The 23,359-nt window shown below is 32.1% G+C and overlaps 2 protein-coding genes across 21 annotated transcripts in view; one reads left to right on the top strand and one right to left on the bottom strand.

The window, feature by feature from the left end:
- LOC109537903 (endophilin-A) overlaps window positions 1-20,079 on the bottom strand; it is a 36,973-nt gene extending 16,894 nt beyond the window's left edge. For 8 of the 19 annotated variants that reach the window (XM_048661270.1, XM_048661276.1, XM_048661274.1 and 5 more), the window contains exons 1-3: window positions 9,135-9,240; window positions 7,225-7,301; window positions 7,064-7,132 (exon numbers count right to left, since the gene is read on the bottom strand). In XM_048661270.1, coding sequence (XP_048517227.1) covers window positions 7,064-7,132; window positions 7,225-7,269 — 114 coding nt within the window. In that variant the 5' untranslated portion in view covers window positions 7,270-7,301; window positions 9,135-9,240. Of the gene's footprint in view, window positions 1-7,063; window positions 7,133-7,224; window positions 7,302-9,134; window positions 9,252-16,991; window positions 17,072-19,944 lie in introns of those variants that run through there. The other 11 variants (XM_048661278.1, XM_048661275.1, XM_019904838.2 and 8 more) reach the window with 6 other exon arrangements.
- LOC109537905 (protein KRTCAP2 homolog) lies at window positions 19,500-23,353 on the top strand. 2 transcript variants are annotated; one of them, XM_019904850.2, is made up of 4 exons: window positions 19,500-19,580; window positions 22,655-22,873; window positions 22,932-22,998; window positions 23,060-23,353. In XM_019904850.2, exons 1-4 carry the CDS (start codon window positions 19,556-19,558, stop codon window positions 23,169-23,171), a joined length of 423 nt encoding a protein of 140 aa, XP_019760409.1. In that variant the 5' UTR covers window positions 19,500-19,555; the 3' UTR covers window positions 23,172-23,353. The 2 variants fall into 2 exon arrangements, with proteins under 2 accessions (XP_019760409.1, XP_019760410.1); XM_019904851.2 differs by lacking the exon at window positions 19,500-19,580 and adding an exon at window positions 20,623-20,794.
- The last annotated feature ends 6 nt before the right edge of the window (window positions 23,354-23,359 follow it).

Raw genomic sequence — 23,359 nt, 5'->3', positions numbered from 1 at the left:
TTTCTGAATAAAGTAAGTCACCCTATCATTACCAAACGGTACAAGAAATTCTCCCACCGGAGTTTCCTCAAAGAGTTCAACGTTATGAATGGTCTAGTCGTTCAAGAAACCTTTTCTGTACCGATCTATGTTCACACAAGATATAATCAACAAGTTCCACAATGAGCATGAGTGGCCAATCGAACACCCTCATGCTATTCGCGAAACCTATTTTCAAGCAGGATTTCGTTTGGGCTGGAATTGCTAATAATGGAATTTTGCCGAGCGTTTTTGGAGAACGCTTTACCTCTAATACTTGAGAACATTTCCATTCAAATTGAATAAAACGATAATCTTTTTAATTGTTTTGGAATAGTTCTGATGAAGAGTTGGAAGATAACCTGTTTTGGAAGAGCAATTTCGTCAATGCAAATTATCCAAACCCAAACATAAATCGTGGTGATCCCGCTGCTTGATCACCGCGATCTCCAGACTTCAACTCGTTGGACTTTTCCATATGGGAAGATGTAAAAACAATAACTTATTCAGTGGAGAATTCAGACATAGTTCGATGAGGTGAAAAACGATATGGAAAAATATAGCTGGAACCGGGAGCTACTACGCAGAATAGATTTATAATCCACTGCACAAACCGGCGTTCACATCGACCAGCTTTAGTAACAATTAAACTGTCATTGCGCCATTAAAAAATAATAATTCTAGCCTACTAATAAACTTGGTAAATTTAAATACACGATAATTCATGAACCATTAAGAATTTTATAAAAATGAAAAGAAAAAAAATTACTTAAAATTAGTAAAAAAGTATCTGGAATATCTTTCTATGAGCTGATGAAAGCACAAACATTCACAAAGCAACAATAAAATCCCAACCAACTGCCTTCTCCTGTTAAAAAAATTAAATTTTTGTTTTGTTTTAGGTTGCTACTAACTTTTATTGTTAATAAATAACTCAATGATCGTTATCTGACAATGTTTCAGTCAAATCAAACAAGCATTGGTGGGATAATGCGGTATGAGCTTTAGATAACAAATGCACATTGCAATTTTTTTTCTTTAATTTCTAAAAATATGACGTTTGTTACAGACACTAAACTTATCAAGAAATTGCGAAGTTTTCTCAGACTTGCTTTATATGATCTTCGATGTGACGGTTGAACTTTTACAATATGTTAAATTTGCGTATCAACCTTGGATTATCTGACAATGTTCAAGAAAAAGAGATGAAAAATCTATATTCTTAAGAACAGCGCTAAACGCTGTTTTTGCACTATCTTGTTCCTAAGACAATAACTCTTAGTCCAAAGACCATAAAATGTGTTTTATCGTTGATAACATCAGGAAACAATTGCACATAAATGTTTCAATGTACTGCAAAACAATCAATGTTAACAAATGATAACGTTTTTTTAATGCTATTATATAAAACAAGATATTTTATACGGTAACTGGAGTATACATACACCTACTTTTATATTAAAATAAAATTAACGAGCGGATTAAAATTGAAATTCAACTAAAATGTTGCAAATGAAATAATCCTTTCCATAGGAGATCATATTCCATAAATCAGTAGGAGATAATTATGAGCTATATGTATAAAAACGTCCCCTATTTTAGGTATTCTGAAACTAAAACCGCACTAAAGAAATATATTGTTCAACATTTTTAAAAACATGAGTTTATTTCTAGGCACAATAAAATCGATGACAATATTTCCATTTTTATAGAACCACCAATATATAAATGCACGGATTTGAAAAATACTGCCTTGCGTGTCAATTCTTATCGGAAACATATTTGTAGATAAAACACCTTATGCATAATATAGAGTTAATAACACTTTTGTTACATTCGGCGTTTTAATATAATTTTATTGTATTATAGCGCTTTGCCTTCGTTAAAAAATCTGTCCGAGATCGACAAATTGTGTGATACAATATAGAATGCGGACGACAGGGTTTAATAAATTTAATTGCAAAACTCTTTTTAGACAATAAAATCAAGGCTCTTTATTGCCAAAGAATATTTTAAAATTTCTGGATAATTTGATCAGTTTTCAAATGTTTACTAGAGTTGACTCTGATAAGAATTAATACTTTTTTAATCCTATCAATTCGGTCACGCTGATAAAACACCTAATATCTCATCTAAAGACAAATAAACTTATCATGAGGAAAGAAACATTTCATACTGAAACTAATCCTGACTGAGACTGAAATCTGCAGGTTAAAGTAGGTTGTTCTAACTGGTATATTTAAAATAAAAAAATATGGTGAAAGTGCAGAAGATCAGAAAAAGCGAGATGCAGAATCCTTTTTAATTTTTTTTATTTTGTTCAAATTATTGCAAGGTTATAATGTTCCTTTACATTTTTTTCTTATTTTATGTAATAATAAAGAAACATCTTAGAGTTGATGAAGCATTATTATTAATTGAGTAGAAAACAAGACTTAGAACAGGTTATTGCTCTAAATGTATATGTAGTTCAAAACCGAAATAAGACAGAACGAATGAACCAAAAATAATACAAGTCATCATATTGGCAAAATCGGAAAAACAACTTTCACAAGGAATATCCCAAACATGACAGTGATAAAAGTGGGTTTTTCTGACCGAAGAATGAACAAAATAATACTCGAAATACTCGCAACATCATCTTGCTTTTTACTTAAGCTAAATTAGTTGCCAAGCATGGTGATATACAGGGTGATCTGGAAAGTCAAGTACATACCAAACGGGGATAATTCTCTATTCAAATAAAACTAGCTTTATTATTATTAGCGAATTATTGCATGCGTGTAATTTCAAGGGCTTCTTATATACCCTTGAGTATAATTTAAGCAGAGCGCTTTCGATAATTACGTCATCATTAGTATAAAAAAGGAAAACTCGTCAATATTCTTTCACAAACAACATCCCTAAGAGCATGGATCAAAGCATTCCAAGAAGTAGTGAAAAGGAGTCAAAATTGAAAAAAATATTAATAAATAATATAATGTATAATAAAACCTACAGATTACTAGTTCATTTAAAAAAATTATCTTTCATAAGAGAAAGTGAATTACAGAAAATAATTTTTGGTTTCGTCTTTTAGAATCGACCAGCGGGGCACTGAAAAGAAAACCTAGAGGAAAAAAGAAAACATGACCCCTAACAAATCCTGGTCGATTCTCATGTAAAATGCCCAATAATGTATATCCTACGACAGAAGTAATTGTTCAAAGTTGAGCTAAATATCTGAGAAACTGCTAGTTGTAAAACGAGAGTAACAAACTCTTGAAATTTCAACAAGCCCTAGTCGAATGCAGACGTTTGTTTATATGAAATTTTAGTGATAAAATAAACCAAAGAAATACTGAATTTAGTGTATAACTGGCACAATACGTCTAAAATATAGGGATATGATCTGCTAATAAGCATTCTCTAGAAATAGAAACAACTGCGTCTAGTCCCTATGAAAAAGAGGATGTTAACACCAAGTCACTTTTAACGTAATTTGAACAACAGATTGTAACAATTTGGTCGAATAGGTGGAACACCCCTTATGACCCATTCGCTCACCAGATTTCACGCAGGAGTTTTTTACAAACGACAAAGGTTTAAAATCACAAGTGTAACCCCTCAAAATTATATATTCAACTAACTAAAGACAGTAGAAAAAAATATGAATGTTGCTACATTGTCTATATAACAAGTAAGTATTCACGCTTCAGTTATTCATAAATTTCGCATCAAAACTCACTGAAATATTTGCGTCTATATCCCTTATTTTATTAAAATTATAACACTGCCAAAAAAGAGTTTGATAACTTTTAAACCTCGTAACTTTTAAAGTATCCTTTGCGGCATTTGCTTCATTATGAGTTCCTTTAGTTAAATAACTCCAAATTTCGGGGATCAAAAATTGTTTAATGACTGTGTACGTGGGAGAGTTTTATTTTTAATTCAGACGTGACCCAACCAGAGGGATAAATAACGTAAAGTTTAGGCTTTTGAATAGGTCACCATTATAATTGAGTAAACTTTTTTCCTGAAGCTGAATTTAAATAGAAACGCAATAGTCGAAACAAAGAAGTGGTCCGTACCCTCCATACGCTTGATCAGATCAGTCCTTTATAGCAAATTATCGAAGGTCGGAGTGTTCGATCTGAATCCGTGAAAACAAACATGTAGAGGTTGAGGATAAACAGCCGCTGTTGACTTTAAAGTAATTCAATATCGAACAAACAATGGATAAAAGAGTAATGACAATATTCTACATCTTCTTCAAGTCCTGAACAGTTCTTATGACTTCCTGGGAATTTCAAATATTGAATTAATAAATAAAATTCAAAGAGACAGTTCAGTTATTGACAATATTGGGAACAATGATAACAAGCAATGCCGAATTATGTTTACTTATTCATAGTCAGAAAGAGGTATCGAATTCCATACCAAAGGCACTGAAAAATATTTACCCTTAATGATGCGAATTTTTAGTTCATTCTGGTTTGTTAATGTAGTGTTGAGTAAATAAGAGATAGAGGAGAACGAACGCAAATGTACTAAGCTAAGAAAAGGAGCAGTTGAAATGTAATAAATATTAATTAGTGAACACAGTAATGTTATATGAACAGAAGCTGCATAAATAAGTTGGAGTTAATACAAAGTAAGTTTGGTCAATTAGCTCTGCAATACTCATTATTAACGATCAATCAGAGAAGTTAAAGTCGAATGACTTGCAGTTAAATGGAAATGGAATAAGTGTCGCTAAGTGAAAGAAAGTGCATTTGGCGGTCCTTGCATTGAAAGAAATATGAAAGAAACCTCTTTGTAGAGAAACAAAAATAAACATTTCTGTAATCATTGGTCCATATATTTATCGAAACCAAAGAAAACAGACTGGAATTTGCTGAATATCAGATGGATCTATGTAGTGCCGAAAAAGGCGGAATACAAATAGCAATTTCAAATGCTATGTTATAAAAAGAAAGGAAGATTTTAAAGTATCAAGTCCTAAGTCTTGCATTAAAAAAACTCAAGATGAAAATCTGTGAGTGAAATCATGAACTGGAATCATGATTTAAAGCATAGAAGCCAACTTAATGCAGTCGGATTTTAAGCTTTAACAGTAAAATGAAATAAGAATTAACCGTTGACGATACATCATGAGCAATTCATAAGCGACATTTTTGAGGAGCAGTACAATCAAATGTCTCGTCAAATAAAGATAAAGCCGCAGTTTGAGTGGGCGCTTTCAAGGAAGAGACAAAATAAATGGTAAATATGCTACGCGGCCATTTCGCGGGAATGTTTTAGAAACTTGTACATGGATATTGAAAGTTAATCCTTGGAGAACGACAGTAAAGTACCCTGCATTGAATTCCGATCGACTTTATCTTAAGGGATGGTGGGACATCAGGTTTGATGTCACTTATGAAACAATCGACAAGAGAGAGAAAAATAGCCTGAAAAGAAATCATTGGAAAGAGCAACCAATTGGATATTCATCGTTTATGCCCCAAGTGTAGCTTATACATCTTTAGCAGCTAAGAAATGTTAATATATTAGTAAAAACAACACAAGCCGAATCGGGCTTAATCGAGAATGACGACGCGAGGTTACCTTTCGGATGTTCTCGATGACGCGGAGCGATCTGGAATGGGCTTTAAGGACAAATAATGCGCTATCTGGAAAATAACTGAATAATTTAAAATAAAATAGAACTCATACAAAAGTGCACGAACCCAAGTCTTTTATATCAACCTACAATGTTGTTTTGCAAAAAAATCTAAACAGACGTTAGTATTAGCTTAGTGAACGTTTTTATCAAGTCTCAGAAATTATATTACTTCGAAATAAACTAAAATTTGAAAATTTTTATAATCGATGTACACGCACGAAGTACATGCCGTTTGCACCCAAAGTATAATCAAAAACTATTGAAACAATCTTGGCTTTGGAATACGTCTTAAGTCCTAAATGGAGTCCCTAAATAATTCGTCTCTTTTTCGTAATATTGCAAAGGAAAATGTTCAGAATGTGTGAAGAAAAAGATCCTATGCATAACTATAAAAGCAACTGCTTTTATCTCCTCCCCTAAATAAGAGCATTATTTTAACTTGCATAAGACATGATCTGGATCGTATTCTCATTATAATTCATATTTAAGCCACGGCGGTGCATACACTGGTTTAATCACAAACAGTCTTCTGGCAACATATGGTTTCAATATTCCTTTTAACAGGTTATGACGGATACAATTTCAATGGATACGATACCATTCCGGAAATATAATTGAAGTAAAAAATTACGACTCGAAATTACGATTAATGTGCGCTTAACTTAGTATAGAAGTTTTTTAAATGATGTGTTTTCATTGGAAAATGGTTCACCAGTTATCTACATTCATACAAAGACAAGCCCTTTGGACTTTAATGATCTAGATGTTGAATCAATACTTTTAATTGGATGATAAAACATGTTTTAAATTACTATTTCGCGGTTGGGAACACTAAATAAATGCAAAATGGTGAGCAATTCATTATGCTTCTAAATCGTATCTTCGCGGGAACAAATGAGTTTCGATAGATAATAAAAATGTGAATGTTTTTGAAAATAAAAAAAGTTTACTTTCTGTTAGTTAGTTTCTGCGATATTTAAAATGTGATCAGTATCCCATAAAGAAATGTAGGAGATTTGAAATAAATGCATGTTAAATTGCATGTTATATGCAATGGTTCTTCCGCATAAAATATTTAAAATAAGTAATCATTAAAAACTACCATTAAAAATTCAATTTGCTTGTTTGGTGTATAGCATTAAATTAAAATGTTATCAAGAAATGTAAACCATTTTACTGCGTTTTTACTAAGTTGTGAATTAATATGATTTCTCAAGAGTTGCCATTTCAATACGTGTACAATTTTGGATTTCGGAATATAACCTCTCAAACCAGCAGTAATAATCGGAGCATATTATTAAAACAGAAAGTTACGGGAGCATATTAGAAAGAGCGAATTGTTTTAAATGTGCAAATTATAAACAATCGAACTAATATCCATAAATGCATATAACTTACCCTTTCCATATCCATAAAGTCCAAATCCAGTTTTGTGCCTTCGGCGCCTCCCATTTTCTCCGTGACATACTGAAAACAGATAATTATTCAGAAAATAACAGTAAATACATACAAGTACTTTATAATAACATCCAATATGCAAAATTTAGAAACACACTGACCTGATTGGCTTTGTTTATTTGCTTCTTTAGTCCCGCAAATGCCATTTTCTTTGTGATGTAGACAATCTTATTCTTGCCTGCAACAATTAAATGCTGATATTATGAATAATTCGCCTACATTAAATGTATAAAATATTTCATCAAATTTTATATACATAGTATTGATCATGGGACAATATTAGTGAACTGCAAAAATATACTTCCAACAAATGGGGGAGTATATTAATAAATTGTAAGCAAATTTTGTTGAAGTATTTCCGACTGATAACAGCATGGCTGTCCTGTCTGGAATGTGTTTTTAACGGTTTTATCGTTTTATTTCCTGTACATTTAACATTTCGGTCGCAATTAATGTATAGCATTTTAACTTATGCAGGACCTTATTATATTTTTCCAGGTCAGGATTTTTTCCTAGTTTACTCGCATTTATAATAAGGTCACTTTTGTTGAAACTAATCTTTATGCAAGGCGCAAGTAAATACATGAAAACGGTAAAGACAGGATGCATTGAGGCATTTAATAAGCAAAGGATTATTTCATCAACAAAATAGAAACACAACTTCTTGAGTGTTTCGATCGTTAACTTAGTTAACGTATTTTTTTCATAACGGCATTTTTTCATAATTAATATATTTGTTGACATAAATTTTGTTTCCGAATTATCATTATTATTGTTCTCACTTTGCTTTAATGAGCCTATGAAATACGTTTTAAGCCTGAGAAGCACGGTAAAATCTTATACTATTTAAATTAAGCATTTCACAAGGTAATGAATAATAATATTTGAAGAGGATTTTGATAATTGTGTTTGCTCTGTTGCCACAGTAGCTTTATCATGTAGGTTATTCATCACAAGTCAGCCTGAGACCCGTCTATTCAAACAATTCAACTATTTCTCGGTGGGTAAAAATGATATAAATACAATATTTTTTCGTTCCGTTTAACTTGCTATCATCTTCTCTGTGAATTTCTTATTCGTCCGCATATCGTTCGCGAACGCTGACTAACCCAGAAAATCGGGGTGGTTTTAGGAAATCAATTGATGGGGCATCAGGATGTTATTTCAATGAAAACTTAAAATAATATCTGGTTGATGTAAGACGGAGAGTTCCGACAATATGTCATAAGTGACAGTAATTGGCTCTCTGTGATTTTTGTACAGTTCTAGGAGTCCGAAACCTCCATTTATAAAAGACAATTTGCTTTAGTGTCGACCTTTTTCCAATTCACGTGTGTTAGAATTATATTTTCAACTAAGGAATAAATGTTTCAAAATGGGTCCAATCGAAAATTAATAATATTAGTAAAACGATCATATAAACATATTGCTCTTTTTAAATTATAAACCACAAAATGAACAAACACCGGTTAATCAAAGCATTTGAAAAAATACGTCGGGATTATTTAAAGATCCGCAACTAAACAATTAAAAAATTCGGTATAGAAACCAAAAAGCGTTTTCATTACCAACTTCTAAGGGTGATTATATAAAGCCTCATTATTAAACTAATATAATCGGACTTCGAGTTGACGAAACTGGGAAGGCGAAAACAAGTCTTGATGAGCATTTTGAGCAAATATAATTTTGGCATTTTTAATATAGTTGTTAAACAATTAATAGGAAGTTTAAAATCAAATTTTCGTCTGACCTAGTTTCAGTACCCTTGACATACTTTTCCAGTGCAGAACTGAAAAACAAAATTAAGCCAATTCGAACAGATTAGGCCTCAGATGATCGAAAATATTATTGCCAAATATAATGTTAAAATATTTTCTGAACTTCATCTTCGGTAAACCGAAATTAATAAAAACTGTGAAAGAATTGCTATCGCATAACTGTTGAAATAAAAGGTGGGGAAGTTAATTTAGATGCTACTATCATTCATGACTTAATTTTTTTTAGTACCTACCGGTTGATTTAGGGTCGCAAAACGAAAAAACGTGGATCTTTAACACTGGAAACACAAATTCTGGATCTCTCAGTCGGAAAGTCTGAAACGAGTATGGATATCGACTCGCTAAAATGTGAATGAAGTGCAGCGCAACTCGTTTCGCGCACATATCGATACTAGCAACTAAAAGACAATGTTCCAATGCCAATTTTTGTCTTTTTTCTTGAGGGTAGTTACGCTTTGTCATCAACTCTTTTTTCATATCAAAACTTCAAAGGTATTTTTTGACCACTTACAACACCCGACTTTCAAGACATGAAAGTAATATACTTGCACTTTTGAAACTTATCGCATTAATCAAAACACAAGCACAAGTGTTGAAAGATAAGATTATTGATTTTGTCTTATTTCATTTACATTCACTCCTTACTTTAGGATTGCCTTGTTATTTGAACGGAATCTCATTTTATAGCTGTGGAAAATTCAAATTCAAATTTGTAGTTGTAAATCTTAATTTTTATAGCAAATATGAGGCTTCTAAGTGAATTATATATTCTGAGAAAATTGTTGTTGCAAATAACCCAGAAATGTAAAATTCAATGAATGAAGTTTGTCTTTTCCGGTTGATTTAAAATAAATATTATGTATAATCGATAAAAACACTCCAGTATATTCCGCATCGACGCATCAAAAAGTTTAATCACTTTTTAATTGAAATACTTGCTGAGCTCTGGTTGGTTAGAAGGCAGCTCAGACCGCAATTTCTTCCAAATGACCATAAAGCACAATTTACAATAGAATGATTTTTCTCACGAAAGAACATTTGCTGTAAACGCTTGTACAAAATAGTACGAAGCCGTGTTAAATTGCAACGCCTTCTGTACAGCTTGCTAAATTATAAAATTATATTTATAATTTGGTTTTAATGCAGCATGTTATATGTATGTAATTATATTTTCAATGAAGTGCAGTAGAACACAATTTTACAATACATTTCCGTTTAATTTAGTGTCTATCAGTCTATATTTAGTGCCGATGTTTTTATTCTTAATATTTCTTGTTTAGATCGGATAGTCAGTCAGGTTGCAGTCACTTAATTATTGTTAATATGCCTTAATTACAATTTAGTTGTAAAAAAACTAATTAATAAATATATTTTTCACTATTTTATAATTACCTATGCCAAGTAGGATTTAATAATGCATGCTGGTTTAAATAGTAAAAATAAAAATTATCAATTAATCGAACAAATTATATAAAAATTGAAACGAGTTGTGTTACAGTAAACAGTAAACAGATGGTGAATAAACCTTTACCTAGAGGTTTTCGAAACTATCTTCGCTTATGACGAACAATGTAATTATCTGTTACAGTTCAGATTATACATTACTGTTATTAATTAGATTATTTTATTAACTATCGTTTTTCCTTATTTATTAAGTCCTCTCTTATTATTTATTAAGTTTATTTCTTCCTTTTTGATTATTTACCAGGCCCTGATTCATGCAAGGAAAATATGCTTACAAATTAAAATGTCAAATAATCGAAACATTACATTATAAAAGATATATTAAAATTGCAATTACTATCCTATACCTATGTGGATGTAAAGAAAGATTAAAAACGAAATCAATATTGCCAAGATCATGTGCGCTTGAGGCGACTGCTATTTGAAACCAAAATAAACTTTATTTAATTAGGTACGAAAAAAGGACAACATAAAAATAAACCATCATTTGGGCATGACTGGAAACCTTTTCCTTAACATGAGATATAAGAATAACATTGCATATTAAAAGAGAACAGACTCTATGTTGAAAAAATACAATAAACCGTTCGAAAACATGTCTTGCAAGCGCACCTACGCAAAACGAACCCCTAGAAATGTTCGTTTGTGTTTGTTCCTGTAAAAATGCTATGGTGCCTGCTAATTGATAATCCGTAAGGGAATCGTAAACGAATTTTTGTGATGAATAACATTGTATCCGAACAGGTCAATATTCAATTCACTTTGAACAGTTTATATTTCCAGGCACATCTTTAGTTTCACTAGTGAAATATCGACTTGTTTAGATCCGTAAATACTGTTCAACATTTTAGTTCAGCACTAATGACCTGTTTTATATCCCGTCTCAATAGCCCATCTTGCATCAAAAATTATGAACCGCCACAGATTGAAGCAAAAATGTAAAAATGTGAACAGAATATATCGAAACTTGAAACACTCTATAGCTCAGAAACTGCCTTTTCACCTTTTCGATAGTCCTTTCCTGAACTATATTTCACGGATTTGGGTTTGTCCGAAATGTACACGATGTAAAGCGGTACAAGCGGGAATTCTTAAATATTGGGGAATTATACTTTAAAACATCCTGTATTCCAGTAAGGGATGCAAATATCCAATTAATCGTTATGGCACTTTCTCGTCCCCAAAGCAGTCTTTCACCATTTAGATTTCATTACAACGTCTTAACCGGCAGAGACAGAAGTAAAATTTTGGTTGCTCTCAAAGATTATTAAAAGATATATAGCTCAAAAACAGTTAAAATGTTCAAATCGTTTCGATTTCCCGTTTCAAACTCTATCTTTCATATTATGTTTTATGGCAAAATCCCAACATTGGAAAAGTTAGAAGTGAAAATGTTAAATTTTTTGAACCATTGAAGTTGAAAACATGTATCTCGCAAACGGCTAGAAATATCGTATCGATCGCCCGTCTGTTACTAATTAGATTTGGTCAAAAATACAAGGGATAGAAACCGCCATAAGAATCTGCAAAATATCTATCTCCGGATTTCGGATCTGAGCAGTGTGCAAATTCTTACAAAAAATTAGTGCCCACATTTTGCCGAATATGTGGTTTAATTTTACCCGAGATGCAAAGATACGACTTACTTGTCATTCACAAAGTGTTCTAAGTACAATCAAGAATAGCCAAGCAAGATTTTTTTAAATTTCCTATTGCGATCCATAATTACATTACGAGTTGTACAAATATGATAAGTTATGAACGGACGAGATAACTCGTAATACGAGTTCTGAGTAAGTAGACAACCTCTCAAGAGTTATTAGAAGTTAAATAAGGTAATACCATGAAGGATCACTGTACTGTATTTTTTTAATGTTAAGTTCTTTCAGATACAAGCTAAACTTAGCTGATATTTTTTCACATATTTTAATAGACTTTTAATACCCATTCCAACAATATATGCACATACCTGTTTACCCAAAATTAATCAAATGGAACAATTAGGCCTTATTTATCATATCGCCAAACCTTTCGATAATGCACTTTTTTCTTCGGAGACATCGGCAGGAAATTATTTATCGCTTCCGAAATAATACATATCTTAACGTACCCATCAAGTTTTCGCTCAAATTCAAGTACGCTCTCTTCCAATACTGAATCCGTTAAGCCGGATTCGAAAAGTTTGTGGAATGTGTACCTATTGAACAAAACCGTAATAATTTTGAACATTTAAATTACTTGTAGTAAAGGTTTATGGTAATCGGTTTCCCAAAATTTTGTAAGTATTTTAATTAATAAAATACCCAGTTTACCATCTAGTTTTTTAAATATCTAAACAATATGTTGTCAGTTATTAGTTGATTGATTGAGTTGATTATAGACGATAATTACTACATATTATATTATGTGCTTTTCTTGCTTTAATTTTGAGTAAACCCTTGCCCATTACATATTGTTGGAATAGGCATTCAAAAGCCAATTAAAATATGTATGCAAAAATAAACCGGCTGTCCCATTTTCAAAAAGCTTAGTTCGGCTTGTATGTAAAAACATTACTGATAGAAAGAAACTACCTTTATCACTGGATTCTACGTCCGTGGAAAACTCTACAAGAAGCCGTTTTTACCTCTAATATATTTCGTTCCTCAGCTCAAAAAGGCATCAGAGACACCAACTAGGCTGAAAACAGCAGCCACCAAATGCAAACATTCACAGAAAAGACAACCCAAATGGTGTAACTAGCAGTACCACCAAGGAAAACAGCAGATACAAGAACAGGCGCCAAAGCGAAGACCTCAAGATGTCAAACAGCCAGGAAAGGGAGTCGAGTTCGAGTCGAAGTGGCTAAGAATCTCACATAACGTATGATCAGGGGAGTATAAGTATCTTGATGGCCACTGACGATCAACTAACTATTCTCCACCTCTACGTAAAAAAAACAGTGATTGTTCTCAATCGCTCACCTGATTTGCTTAACGAAATGTGCGTTCTTCAATGAAGATTGCTTTGGATTTCGCATTTTCCCCTTCAACAAAATTGGCCTTCATCCAATATTTGCAACTTAATGGATCGTTAGCCATATTAGTCTCGTCAGAATTGAAGATTTTCTACTACGACCGTCATCCTCCAAAATAATTTACATATTTTCAAGTTATTGTTATATTAGTTTAAAGATAGACATAATATATATATGCCGTATAATCGACCAATGAACCCAATCTTGAGGACAAATCTTCCAAAACCAGTAACCTGTCGTCCTTGCCTAGGCTAAGAAACATTTTGCATCCGTTTGAAGATGTTTAAGATTATAAAACCTACATATATTAATTGGTACCGATGATAATAACCCAATAATCGTAGTTATCAGTCATTTTATTCCATATTAACAAGTACTTTGAATTCTAAATAAAAATTATAAATCACGCTACACGAATAAATTTAACAGTTTCCGAACTATCAAGGGGCTGAAATTTCGCCTCTCCCGAAATGATCCCAAGAGGCAATTGGGAACGAGATCGAGAATCTTAGAGCTCGAAAGGAATCAGTAGGATCTGGAGTCATTAATAAAGAAAGGAAGGAAGCACCGGGCTTACCAGTGTAAAGTCAATTGAGACAGTATAAAAAAATCAGTCAGTAGCGAGAATGGTCGATTCCAAATCTTTGGGCAGAGACGTCATTATTTGAAACCCCATATTGTAATTTTCGAAAGATTTTCGTTCATATTCCGCGGTTGAAAGCTTAAGCGTTTCTTCTCGGTGTTTTGAAAAAAAAATATTTCTATATAATCAGATATTATTGTTAAAACAGGGTTAATTGCTTGATTGATGATAAATTAAACATTCGTCATTAGTATTCATATAAGTGCACAAATTTGATTTTTTTCTATAAAATACCAATTCACTTTTTACTCGAGTAGTCAACAACATCGCCTTTAAATTATTTGAGTGAAGGAGAAAAATTATGTTAAAGTTGCGAAATGCAAATAATAAATTGTACAGTACTTGGCGTTAACTGTGACTGTGCGTGTTATTTTCTTGATGGCAAACCTGCAGTCGCATTATAAAGAAAGTAAAAGATAAAAATGGGGAACTCAACCCAGATCTAAGGGATGGAGTGAAAGTATGGGCAAAATGAGCAGTTGTTTGCTCTCACTATATCGGTAGTCATTTTTATACCAGAAAATAGCAAATAACACACAAATAGAAATTGTACCAATTAAATGATGGGAAAATTTACAGAAACTGTCAACACTCCCCACGAAATCGAATAAATAATTTTAATAAATAAATTTAAAAGACGACTTGGACCGCGCTAGTGCCTCCCACTCGTTCTCTTGAATGGTGTAACAGTTTGATGAAAGACGTTAATAACATCAAATTTCCGGCTCGATCGGTGGACAAGTAATAGAAAAAGATCCACAATTATTGCGTCACTGCCAAAACGCTTTGGACAGACCTATGGAAACTTTCCATTGGCTCATTTCGTGACTCAAATGATCATATAACACGTTCTGCTACTAGAAATACTGCTAGTTTGTGTTATATTCCCAAAATGCTTTACTTTATGTTATATTAATCAGCTATACTAAGGATTAAAGAATCAAACTTCTTGGATCCCTATTAATCAAACCGTCAGTCGTCAGTTATGAGTGAGTTATGATCGAATTCCCGGAAAATACACAATAATACCCTCAACCCAAATCAAACATCAGACTGCTATATTTAATTAGCAAACAGTGGCATTATTGCGAGCCGACACATGTATTGGTTTATACCAGTCAGAGTGCCAGAGGAAATCGATTTTGAGATTTCGTGTTGGTAAATCTACCCTGATTGTGTAGTGACCACTAAGCTAATAGGCAAAATCTATTGTCCCCTTTTGAAGCAAAATTCGATTCAATTACTAATACATCGTATGCAGGGTACAGATAATCGTCAAAGACAGCGAAAATTCGTTATTGCACGTTAATGTTTGTTCGCTGAAAGTTTGCTGAAATTCATAAATGCGATAGCAGAAAACAACATTGTTTTAGGTAGTTAACATCACCTGATGTTAAAGAACATCTTGTTAAGCGCATTCATTACGTCTTTAAGCCACTAAAGATACACAAAGAAAGACAAAGTCAGCGATTCACTGCTTTCGTCAAATTTAGCTCACAATTCGTGCATGTTTCGAATCAAACAAACAATCCCAAAAACAACGTTCTCTAAATCTCTTATATTTGTCATCTGCAATTTGAAAGATGTTTCCTTCCGTCTTTGTGCTTACAGGAGCTGAGCAATTTGAGTGCTTTAACAAAGCTCCCCAGCAACAGCTGTAATAATACAGCAGTAAAATCGATTTGTTTTGTGAGACGGTATTTACCAACATGTTTCTAATTCAGAACGGTCATTAAAAATGTTCAATAATTTAATTCCTCTATGGTTCACATACTTTCTGCCTGATTATTTAATCAGTAATTGCAGATTATTGGTACAATTATTTTTGCTAGTAATCAAATTGATTCTGTACTTGAAAGACTTTCCTTTCTGAATTCTACAGTTTGTGTATGATATAATGCCACGGATAGATCCAAGTTCAATTTTAACAATATTATAATACTACAAGAACGAAGTACCAGTTGGCAAAAAATATCAGCAAATAAATGAACTCGGTTTTCCACATATTGACGTCTTCATGTAATTGTTACAAATCCATCCAGTTTAACGTGACTTCCTTTTGAGAAGGAAGGATTTTACCCCCCAGACAATTTTAATCCTCTCTATAGGAAAAGCCCGTCAAACGGAAAACTTATTCAATACCCGCTGCAAGATGAAATACAAAAATTTTCCATGTGAACTTATTTTATTATAAAATATTCCCAGCTAAATCCGAACTTCCGGAGCGGTTTTGCCGGAAGGCAGATTTGTCCAATAAAAAGGGTATTGAAATTGATATTTCTATTTAAAAATGTACTTTATTTTCAAAAAACATGTTTAAAACCATTTTGCCATTCAACCGTAATAAACGGTATACATCTTAATTATTAATCCACCCTAAAAAATAACACGTAACAAATTTTAGTATTAAAACGTATCTATGTGTCCATTACAAGTTCCAAATGCGCCTGTAGAGGAAAATGCGACTACACGTCCACTTATTGGTTCTCTTCTTGTTGGAATTGGAGGGCTTTTACAAGTAAGACAAGTCTTAAATTGATGAGAATATAAGTAGGGGAGTTGCGTCATTAACAAAATACAGTAAAAATTGAATGCATTACTTAAGAGCAACATGGACATTGGCAGAAATTATTTGTTTGGATGAGGTGAATGTGCGAGTTTAACGTTTCTATTATATCTAATCTACGTGCTTTCAGGTGTAATTTATAATCAAAGCTGATCATAGTCTCATAACATATTTACTTATGCGAAAACTGAATAATACAAAATCCGTTGAAAGATTTTGGTATGGTAATCGTCCTAGCATGGTAATATTAAATTAATAAATAGTTAACTTTTGTACTATTATAAAGTGATATAACTGGTTAAGTACTTTCACCTTGACACGAAATAAATAGCACTACAGATGTAAGAGCAGCTACGTCTAAGCAAGGCAATAAGCAATATATAAAAGTTAAATAAATTCACCTGAAGATTCTATATAGTCTATAGTATTGTAGTTGCCCGGCTGGATATGAGAGAGAGATAACCAACTGAACGCTTTCAATCTGGTAATAACATAGACAAAACATTAAAATCAATACCTATTAGTTAAATGGACTAATAATTTACAGGATTGTAATTACCTATAATCAAATTGCAAAATGTTTTATTTACTCGCTTCACTGAGAATGCTTTCTACAAATGTCTACAGCACTTGCTAGAATTATTTCCTTTACAAATCAATCAGGTAAAAACAATAATTATATAATATTGAACAATAGTTATGTATTCAATGAACTGTGCAATGTTTTGAATCCTTGTAGAGTTATTGTACTTTCAACGTTTAAAACTACCAAGTTCACATCAACCCACATTAATTCGTGCCTTATCACGGGTATACAAGGATAGTTGTGAGCCTATGTAGATACATTTACTTTTTTATTTATTTTTTTGGGATACTTCAATAAGAAAATATATGAAGTTTGCTAACATCAGTGATCATATACATTGACCGGTAAACAACCTACATTGTGTTTAAAAACTGTAAATTAATTTATGTAAAAACATAAGTATGTATTGGGAATCTTGTATTTATAAACTGCTGATTTTTGGATTGCAGGTGAAACATTAGGTACTTTTCATTCAATTAGGTACCTTTGTTTTTCGTATAGCTGATCAAAGAACATTTCATGTGATCTTTTGCTTTCAAAAGTTCATATTTACTTGATTTATTTTTTGAGGATAATTAGAGGTCTGTTGCCTTCAAAACCCTTTACTTTAAAAACAGCAAGCTTTTATTAAGCATTGAAAACATCATCCATTTGCTGCCATGCTAGACCTAATGGGCTTTTAAAAATAATCTGAAACGTTGATAAGAGTCTAAAATAAATCCCATGTGTAAAAGTCTAAATTACACTTCCCTGTTTCGTGGTTGATTCGAGGCATATTCTACATTCTACTGCCAAAACTATTACGAATATGTAAATTGTTCTTCCTCGACAAACGTTTATTATTTATTATATATTAACTCGGTATGTATTTAAGGTATTGAAGGCATAATGCTCAGAACAACCCATGATGCAACGTTTACTAGGAGAGATTCCGGGCATGTTCAAAAACTGTCACAGGGGAATCTTTTTAGAGGCTTATTTTGAGGCATTACTGGAAAGTTTTTCTGAAACTACATAGTTTTTAAGTGACAAAGTGCATCTTGATACATTTTGAAAATATCCATAGTTTTCAGGTTATTTCAAATTTCCAATACATGTTCATTACGAAATCGACGGACTTTTTCAATTAACCACAGTAGTAACTCTGCTGGATTTTGAAGAAATATTCTACATCATGAAGCAAATCAGAAATGACTTATCACCTAAGGTCCAAAAGTGAGTTAATTAATTACTGGGATAGTTTTATTATTTTTTATTAGTTAATTAATAACCGGATCAGTTTACTAGCTGGGTAGGCTTTTAGATTTGCTAAATTACATGGGCGGAACTCCGCTGGGGAGCAATTTTAGACCATTGCCGATATATTTTAAGACGAAGGATACTCCCCGAAAATCTCGCAGAGCAAAATAATAAAGCTCGGTCGAAGAAAAAGTAGGTCGATTTGATCATTCTCTAAAAAAATTTAAATCACTAGAAAACTATGTGTTTCAAAATGTCTCATGCCGCACTTTTTCACTTAAAATCTATGTAAGTAGATTCAGAAGAACTATCTGGTAACGACTCAAAGGGACCATTTAAAAAGATTCAACAAGTTTTTTTAACGTTCCTTCCGGTATCTCCTTAGAGTTTTGCTAAATGGGCTCTCTATGGGTTTATTAAACCCGTGAAACTTAACATGCTACCCGGTTTCACTTTTACAAAAAATACCACCAATTACACACAAATACAATTTTTAGATCAGTAACTCCATTGGTTGACACTTTACTACTACTACAAACAATTTGTTAAAACATATTCATAAATTTGATGAAACAATTTTTTTTTTGAAATGTAGACATGTGATCCAGTCTAAAGATGATTCGGAAACGAAAATAGTGATGTTTTCGAAAAAGCATTTTATTTTGTATATTATATATGGACATTTAGACTATTTTTGGGTAGATTACAGTGGATAAGAACATAAATACGTTCCTAACGAATTGATAATTCAACATAGCAACTAGGCAATTATTCGATACAGGCGCCCCATCATAAAATGTACTATTTTTGGAAGAAACAAACACGTTTGGGTCATATGGTCGTTGTAAACGTAACTCAAAGGGTAATAAATACTTTTCGCACAATTCGTATTTTAGTGAGATACTAATAAGAAGAAGCGAATAAGATTTCAACAATTACTGAGGCTGGATCAGGAAACGTTAACCTTTTGTTATAACATCCACTAGAACTATATAATCTTAACAACGAATCAGCGCAAACGTGCGGTAAAGCAGCTGTAATTACGAAAATTTTTCAATTTGTTTGATAGACATATTGTTATCTATCTCAATCATAGGGTTAAATGAGATACATTTAAATCCTTTCTGAACGAAGATTAAAATGGAAATACAGCAGACCCTACGTCGTAAGTATCATTAAATATATTCTGCGAATGATGAAGAAAATTGGACAAGGTTATCAAAGGGATAACTTCGAATGAGATATAATAAACACTTCACAAAGATTAATTTTATCAAACTACATTTGCTGCACAGTTGCAACCAGGAAGTTCTCAAAAAAGACGCACAAAGCAGTGAAAGTTTTATGTAACATGAAGGTATGAAGCAACAATGATTAGAATGTATATGCTACTAAGTAAACTATAACAAAATACTTTGTGTAAACAGCATAGAAAACCCCCCAGTCGTGCAACCAGATATTTTAGGAACTAACGGATGAATTGTCCATTATTCTATATGTAAAGCATTCAATAATTGAGGCAAACTCACCCAAAAAGTATTAATTGAAACGCACTTTTATTCCGCAAACTTAAATTAAACCAAAGGAAATTGTTCTTAACGAATTTATAAAATACACCTTGACACCTGACACGATCAAGTAAACTAATTTATTTTTGACTTTGACAATATTAACGAGTAGCAATGATGCCATATAATGGATATATTCCTTGACACCAAGACGTTACAAAATGTTTGTTATCACTTTATGGAGTCATTTATTAGTACTGATGATTCATAATTGAATATTGCCATTTATTAGTAACTACGGATGCTACGGATTTCAAAACCAGAAATATGGCTAGTGTAGAACGTTATTTCCCAGTTTCACTGTTCCACAGGGGATCAAAAATTAAACTTAACTTAAAAACAGGAAATTTGTCGCTTTTCATCAAGCTCTTATAGCCATTATAAAAATGTATTTAATATAAGGGTGCATTTTATAATAAATTTTGTTAGTTAGTGTGAATGACCTATAAAGAGTCTTTACGTGACTAATAATAATCCAAGTACTGTAGTTCTTTATGTTTCTATCGATCACCAAACAATTCGGTTTGTCTCAAGTTAAAAATTGTGATTTCTATGTGAAACATATACGTACAACCTCTAATCTCTCGCTCATTGAACCAAATTCGGAACTGTCTTGTTCTACTTGTCAACTGTTCTCGACACATGTCATATTAGCATGACAATAAAACGTCACAACACAACGTTTGAATGTTGATTTTGTGATTTAAACATCACAACAGTGAATAGTGTGGAATTTATGGCAAGTTTTGGCCTCTTAGCATACTCTCAAAAGAAGACTTAACTCTGTCGGAGCTGCCAACTATTAAAATGGGTGATTATTCGCTTTGTTTGAATAATTATAACAAACTCTATTTATTCTCAAAAATTTTATTTTATCTGAACAAGTTTTTGCCAAAATATGCTGTTTGTCACGCAAAATATATATTACAAGAAATTTACTTGTTTTGTGGTGAAAACTCTTAATCCCAGATGTTTATCTGTCTTACTAACCCAAGTATCTGGTCCGAAACTAAGGCCCTCTTTTACTTTGTATTTTTTTTTCGTACAGGGGCTTAGATGGCGGAAATACTTTTTTTTAAGTTTTAAAGCCGAATTATATTTCAGTCTAAACATTTCGGTGTACATGTACGAAAAGAACCAAACAAAATGAACATAAATTATAGATAGTATTTTTTCTGTGTTACCTTTAAACTCCACCAGTGTGTTAATAGCTGCATTATTATTTTTTCTTACGTCTTTTTTTTTCATATAGCTCCAAAGCAAATGTATTCGAAAGCATTATCAAGATATACCTACATAAATTTATGGTTTATGCTCAATGAAGTTAAGACCCATAATACGTTTAGCGTGAAACAGATTGACACATTTTATATTTAAGATTTTCTGACAAGAAATAAACCATAGAATTTAAATATAATATAATCTTAGTATCAATCTACGTAACAGGCAAACTCTATTCAATATTCATTCAAAATTAATTATTAAGAAAGAAAATATTTCAATAGATATTCAAATGGTCAGGAAGCTGTTCGCAAATATATTTTTACTAATATCGATGCTTACCTATAGTTGGCCAGTTTTGAAACGATAGGAAACCATTTTTTAATATATATTATGTCTAATATATATTAAGATATAGAATAAACTATAATTTTGTACTGTTTGAAGATAGAAAATAATTAACATGATTTTAAGTTATATTCAAAATATGATTGTATCTTACTTTAGAGCTCCGTTACGTAATTTTATAATTTTAACTGGAAGCATAATCATTTAATACAATAATTCTTCACATTTCTTAAGTTTATTATAATTGCTTTCATAACTCTCGTCGAGCATTTTTAACTTTTGTTTGAAATACATCGACATTGATATTCAGCGAGGAAAAAGTTCTGTTACAAATCTTGTCCTTCGTTTTGCAATTGAAAAATTATGAGTAAAAGGAAGATTAATTTATTCGAATCTGCAATTCGATTATTCTTTGCATACCTACGTACTTTATGAAACTAGAATAAGCTAATTAATGGTTAACTTACTTCAGCTATCAGAATCAGAACTAAAGTCTTCTGATCACACATTCATAGTTCACACAAGCACTAAAATTGAAAAACTGGCATGTATACACTCATATTAACGAACTGTAAAAATATAACTTATTGCGAACTCGTTCTGGTAACGTTATGTTATTAATGGGAAATTTAATAATGAAAAACAGAGATGCGGTTTATTGCAATTAAACTCTTGTTTACTTTTACATCATTTTACTTCTGATTTGTTTGATAAATTGTCCATAAGACACCATATGGTGAAGATTTGCAAATGTGTATATTCCACGTGTAATACGGTTTTTATTGGCCTTTTTAATTCGAAATAGTAAAAACTTCGCCGAAGAGTAAACAGCTCAATTGAAGGACGATACGGAATTTATTTTGAAGTCTTGTTCATTGTAAGAATTTATTTTTTTCTTAAGTAGAACAGAATAAATAGTTAAAAATATGATGAGATTGAAATCGGAAATAACAAAGAATATCGATCTTCAACGATTTCTTTTAGTGTGGATTCTTCATAATCCCGCTAGCTGAAAAAATTGGCTCAAAAATATTTTTCCATTCGATAAAGTTTAATTGCAACTGTCTGTGCTCTTGCTTTAACTTTATTATAAACTTTTCAGCGGTAAATACCAAAACATCGTTCATATTGGCTTTCATCAGTGGTGTACTCTTGTTCTCGTCAATGCAGATGTGGAAAGCCTGGTTTGCCGCCTCAAGTCACCAAACTTTGCTTGGTGGGCTTCTCGGTTCATTTCTTTTCACCTTTACGTTAACTGCTATAGGAAACTGCGAAACCCTGTTCTTTGGAAAGTCTTACACCCTTGGACTATTTCCTGAAGGTGAGAAAACTATACGTTTTTTAGTAAAAGCTTTATGTATATATTTTTGTAATTTCAGTTGTTCTGGCTCTTGTGATGGCAGTATCAGCAGCAGCAAGTGTTCATCGAGTAGCTGGTACATTCTGGTAAGAGTATTCAATTCAGAAATATCTCGCAGGAAATTCAAATGTTTTGATTTTGTTTCAGTTTTCTCTTATCACTGCTATCCTTATTTTATCTGAACAACTATTCGCAAAAGGTATACGGCCATGTAGCTCCCCAACCTATTCCCACAGGAAAGAAAAAGAAGCATTTATAAGTATTATCTACTTTACAATTAAATTCTTCCTAATAGTATATTAATAAAATATAACATACTAATAATATGGCTTGTAAAGATCTGAATCCGAGAGGATGTCTTGCGTCTGATTTTCAGAGTTTTCTCAAGATTTGAATGTGGTTGTAAATGCATTTTTCTACTGATTAAAGTATTGATACTCAGCTTTG

The sequence above is a fragment of the Dendroctonus ponderosae genome, unplaced genomic scaffold (assembly GCF_020466585.1).
Source record: "Dendroctonus ponderosae isolate FM_Combo_2020 unplaced genomic scaffold, Dpon_F_20191213v2 Dpon_F_20191213_1, whole genome shotgun sequence".
Classification (NCBI taxonomy): Eukaryota; Metazoa; Arthropoda; class Insecta; order Coleoptera; family Curculionidae; genus Dendroctonus; species Dendroctonus ponderosae.
This window is presented reverse-complemented; position numbering and strand designations above follow the sequence as displayed.

What these genes read in the sequence shown, in the direction of transcription:
- LOC109537905 (XM_019904850.2), top strand. Translation starts at nt 19,556, where the DNA reads ATGGAAATACAGCAGACCCTACGTC. An exon ending in AATACAGCAGACCCTACGTC is followed by an intron (nt 19,581 to 22,654) that starts GTAAGTATCATT and finishes TAAACTTTTCAG; the next exon opens with CGGTAAATACCAAAACATCG. An exon ending in CCTTGGACTATTTCCTGAAG is followed by an intron (nt 22,874 to 22,931) that starts GTGAGAAAACTA and finishes TTGTAATTTCAG; the next exon opens with TTGTTCTGGCTCTTGTGATG.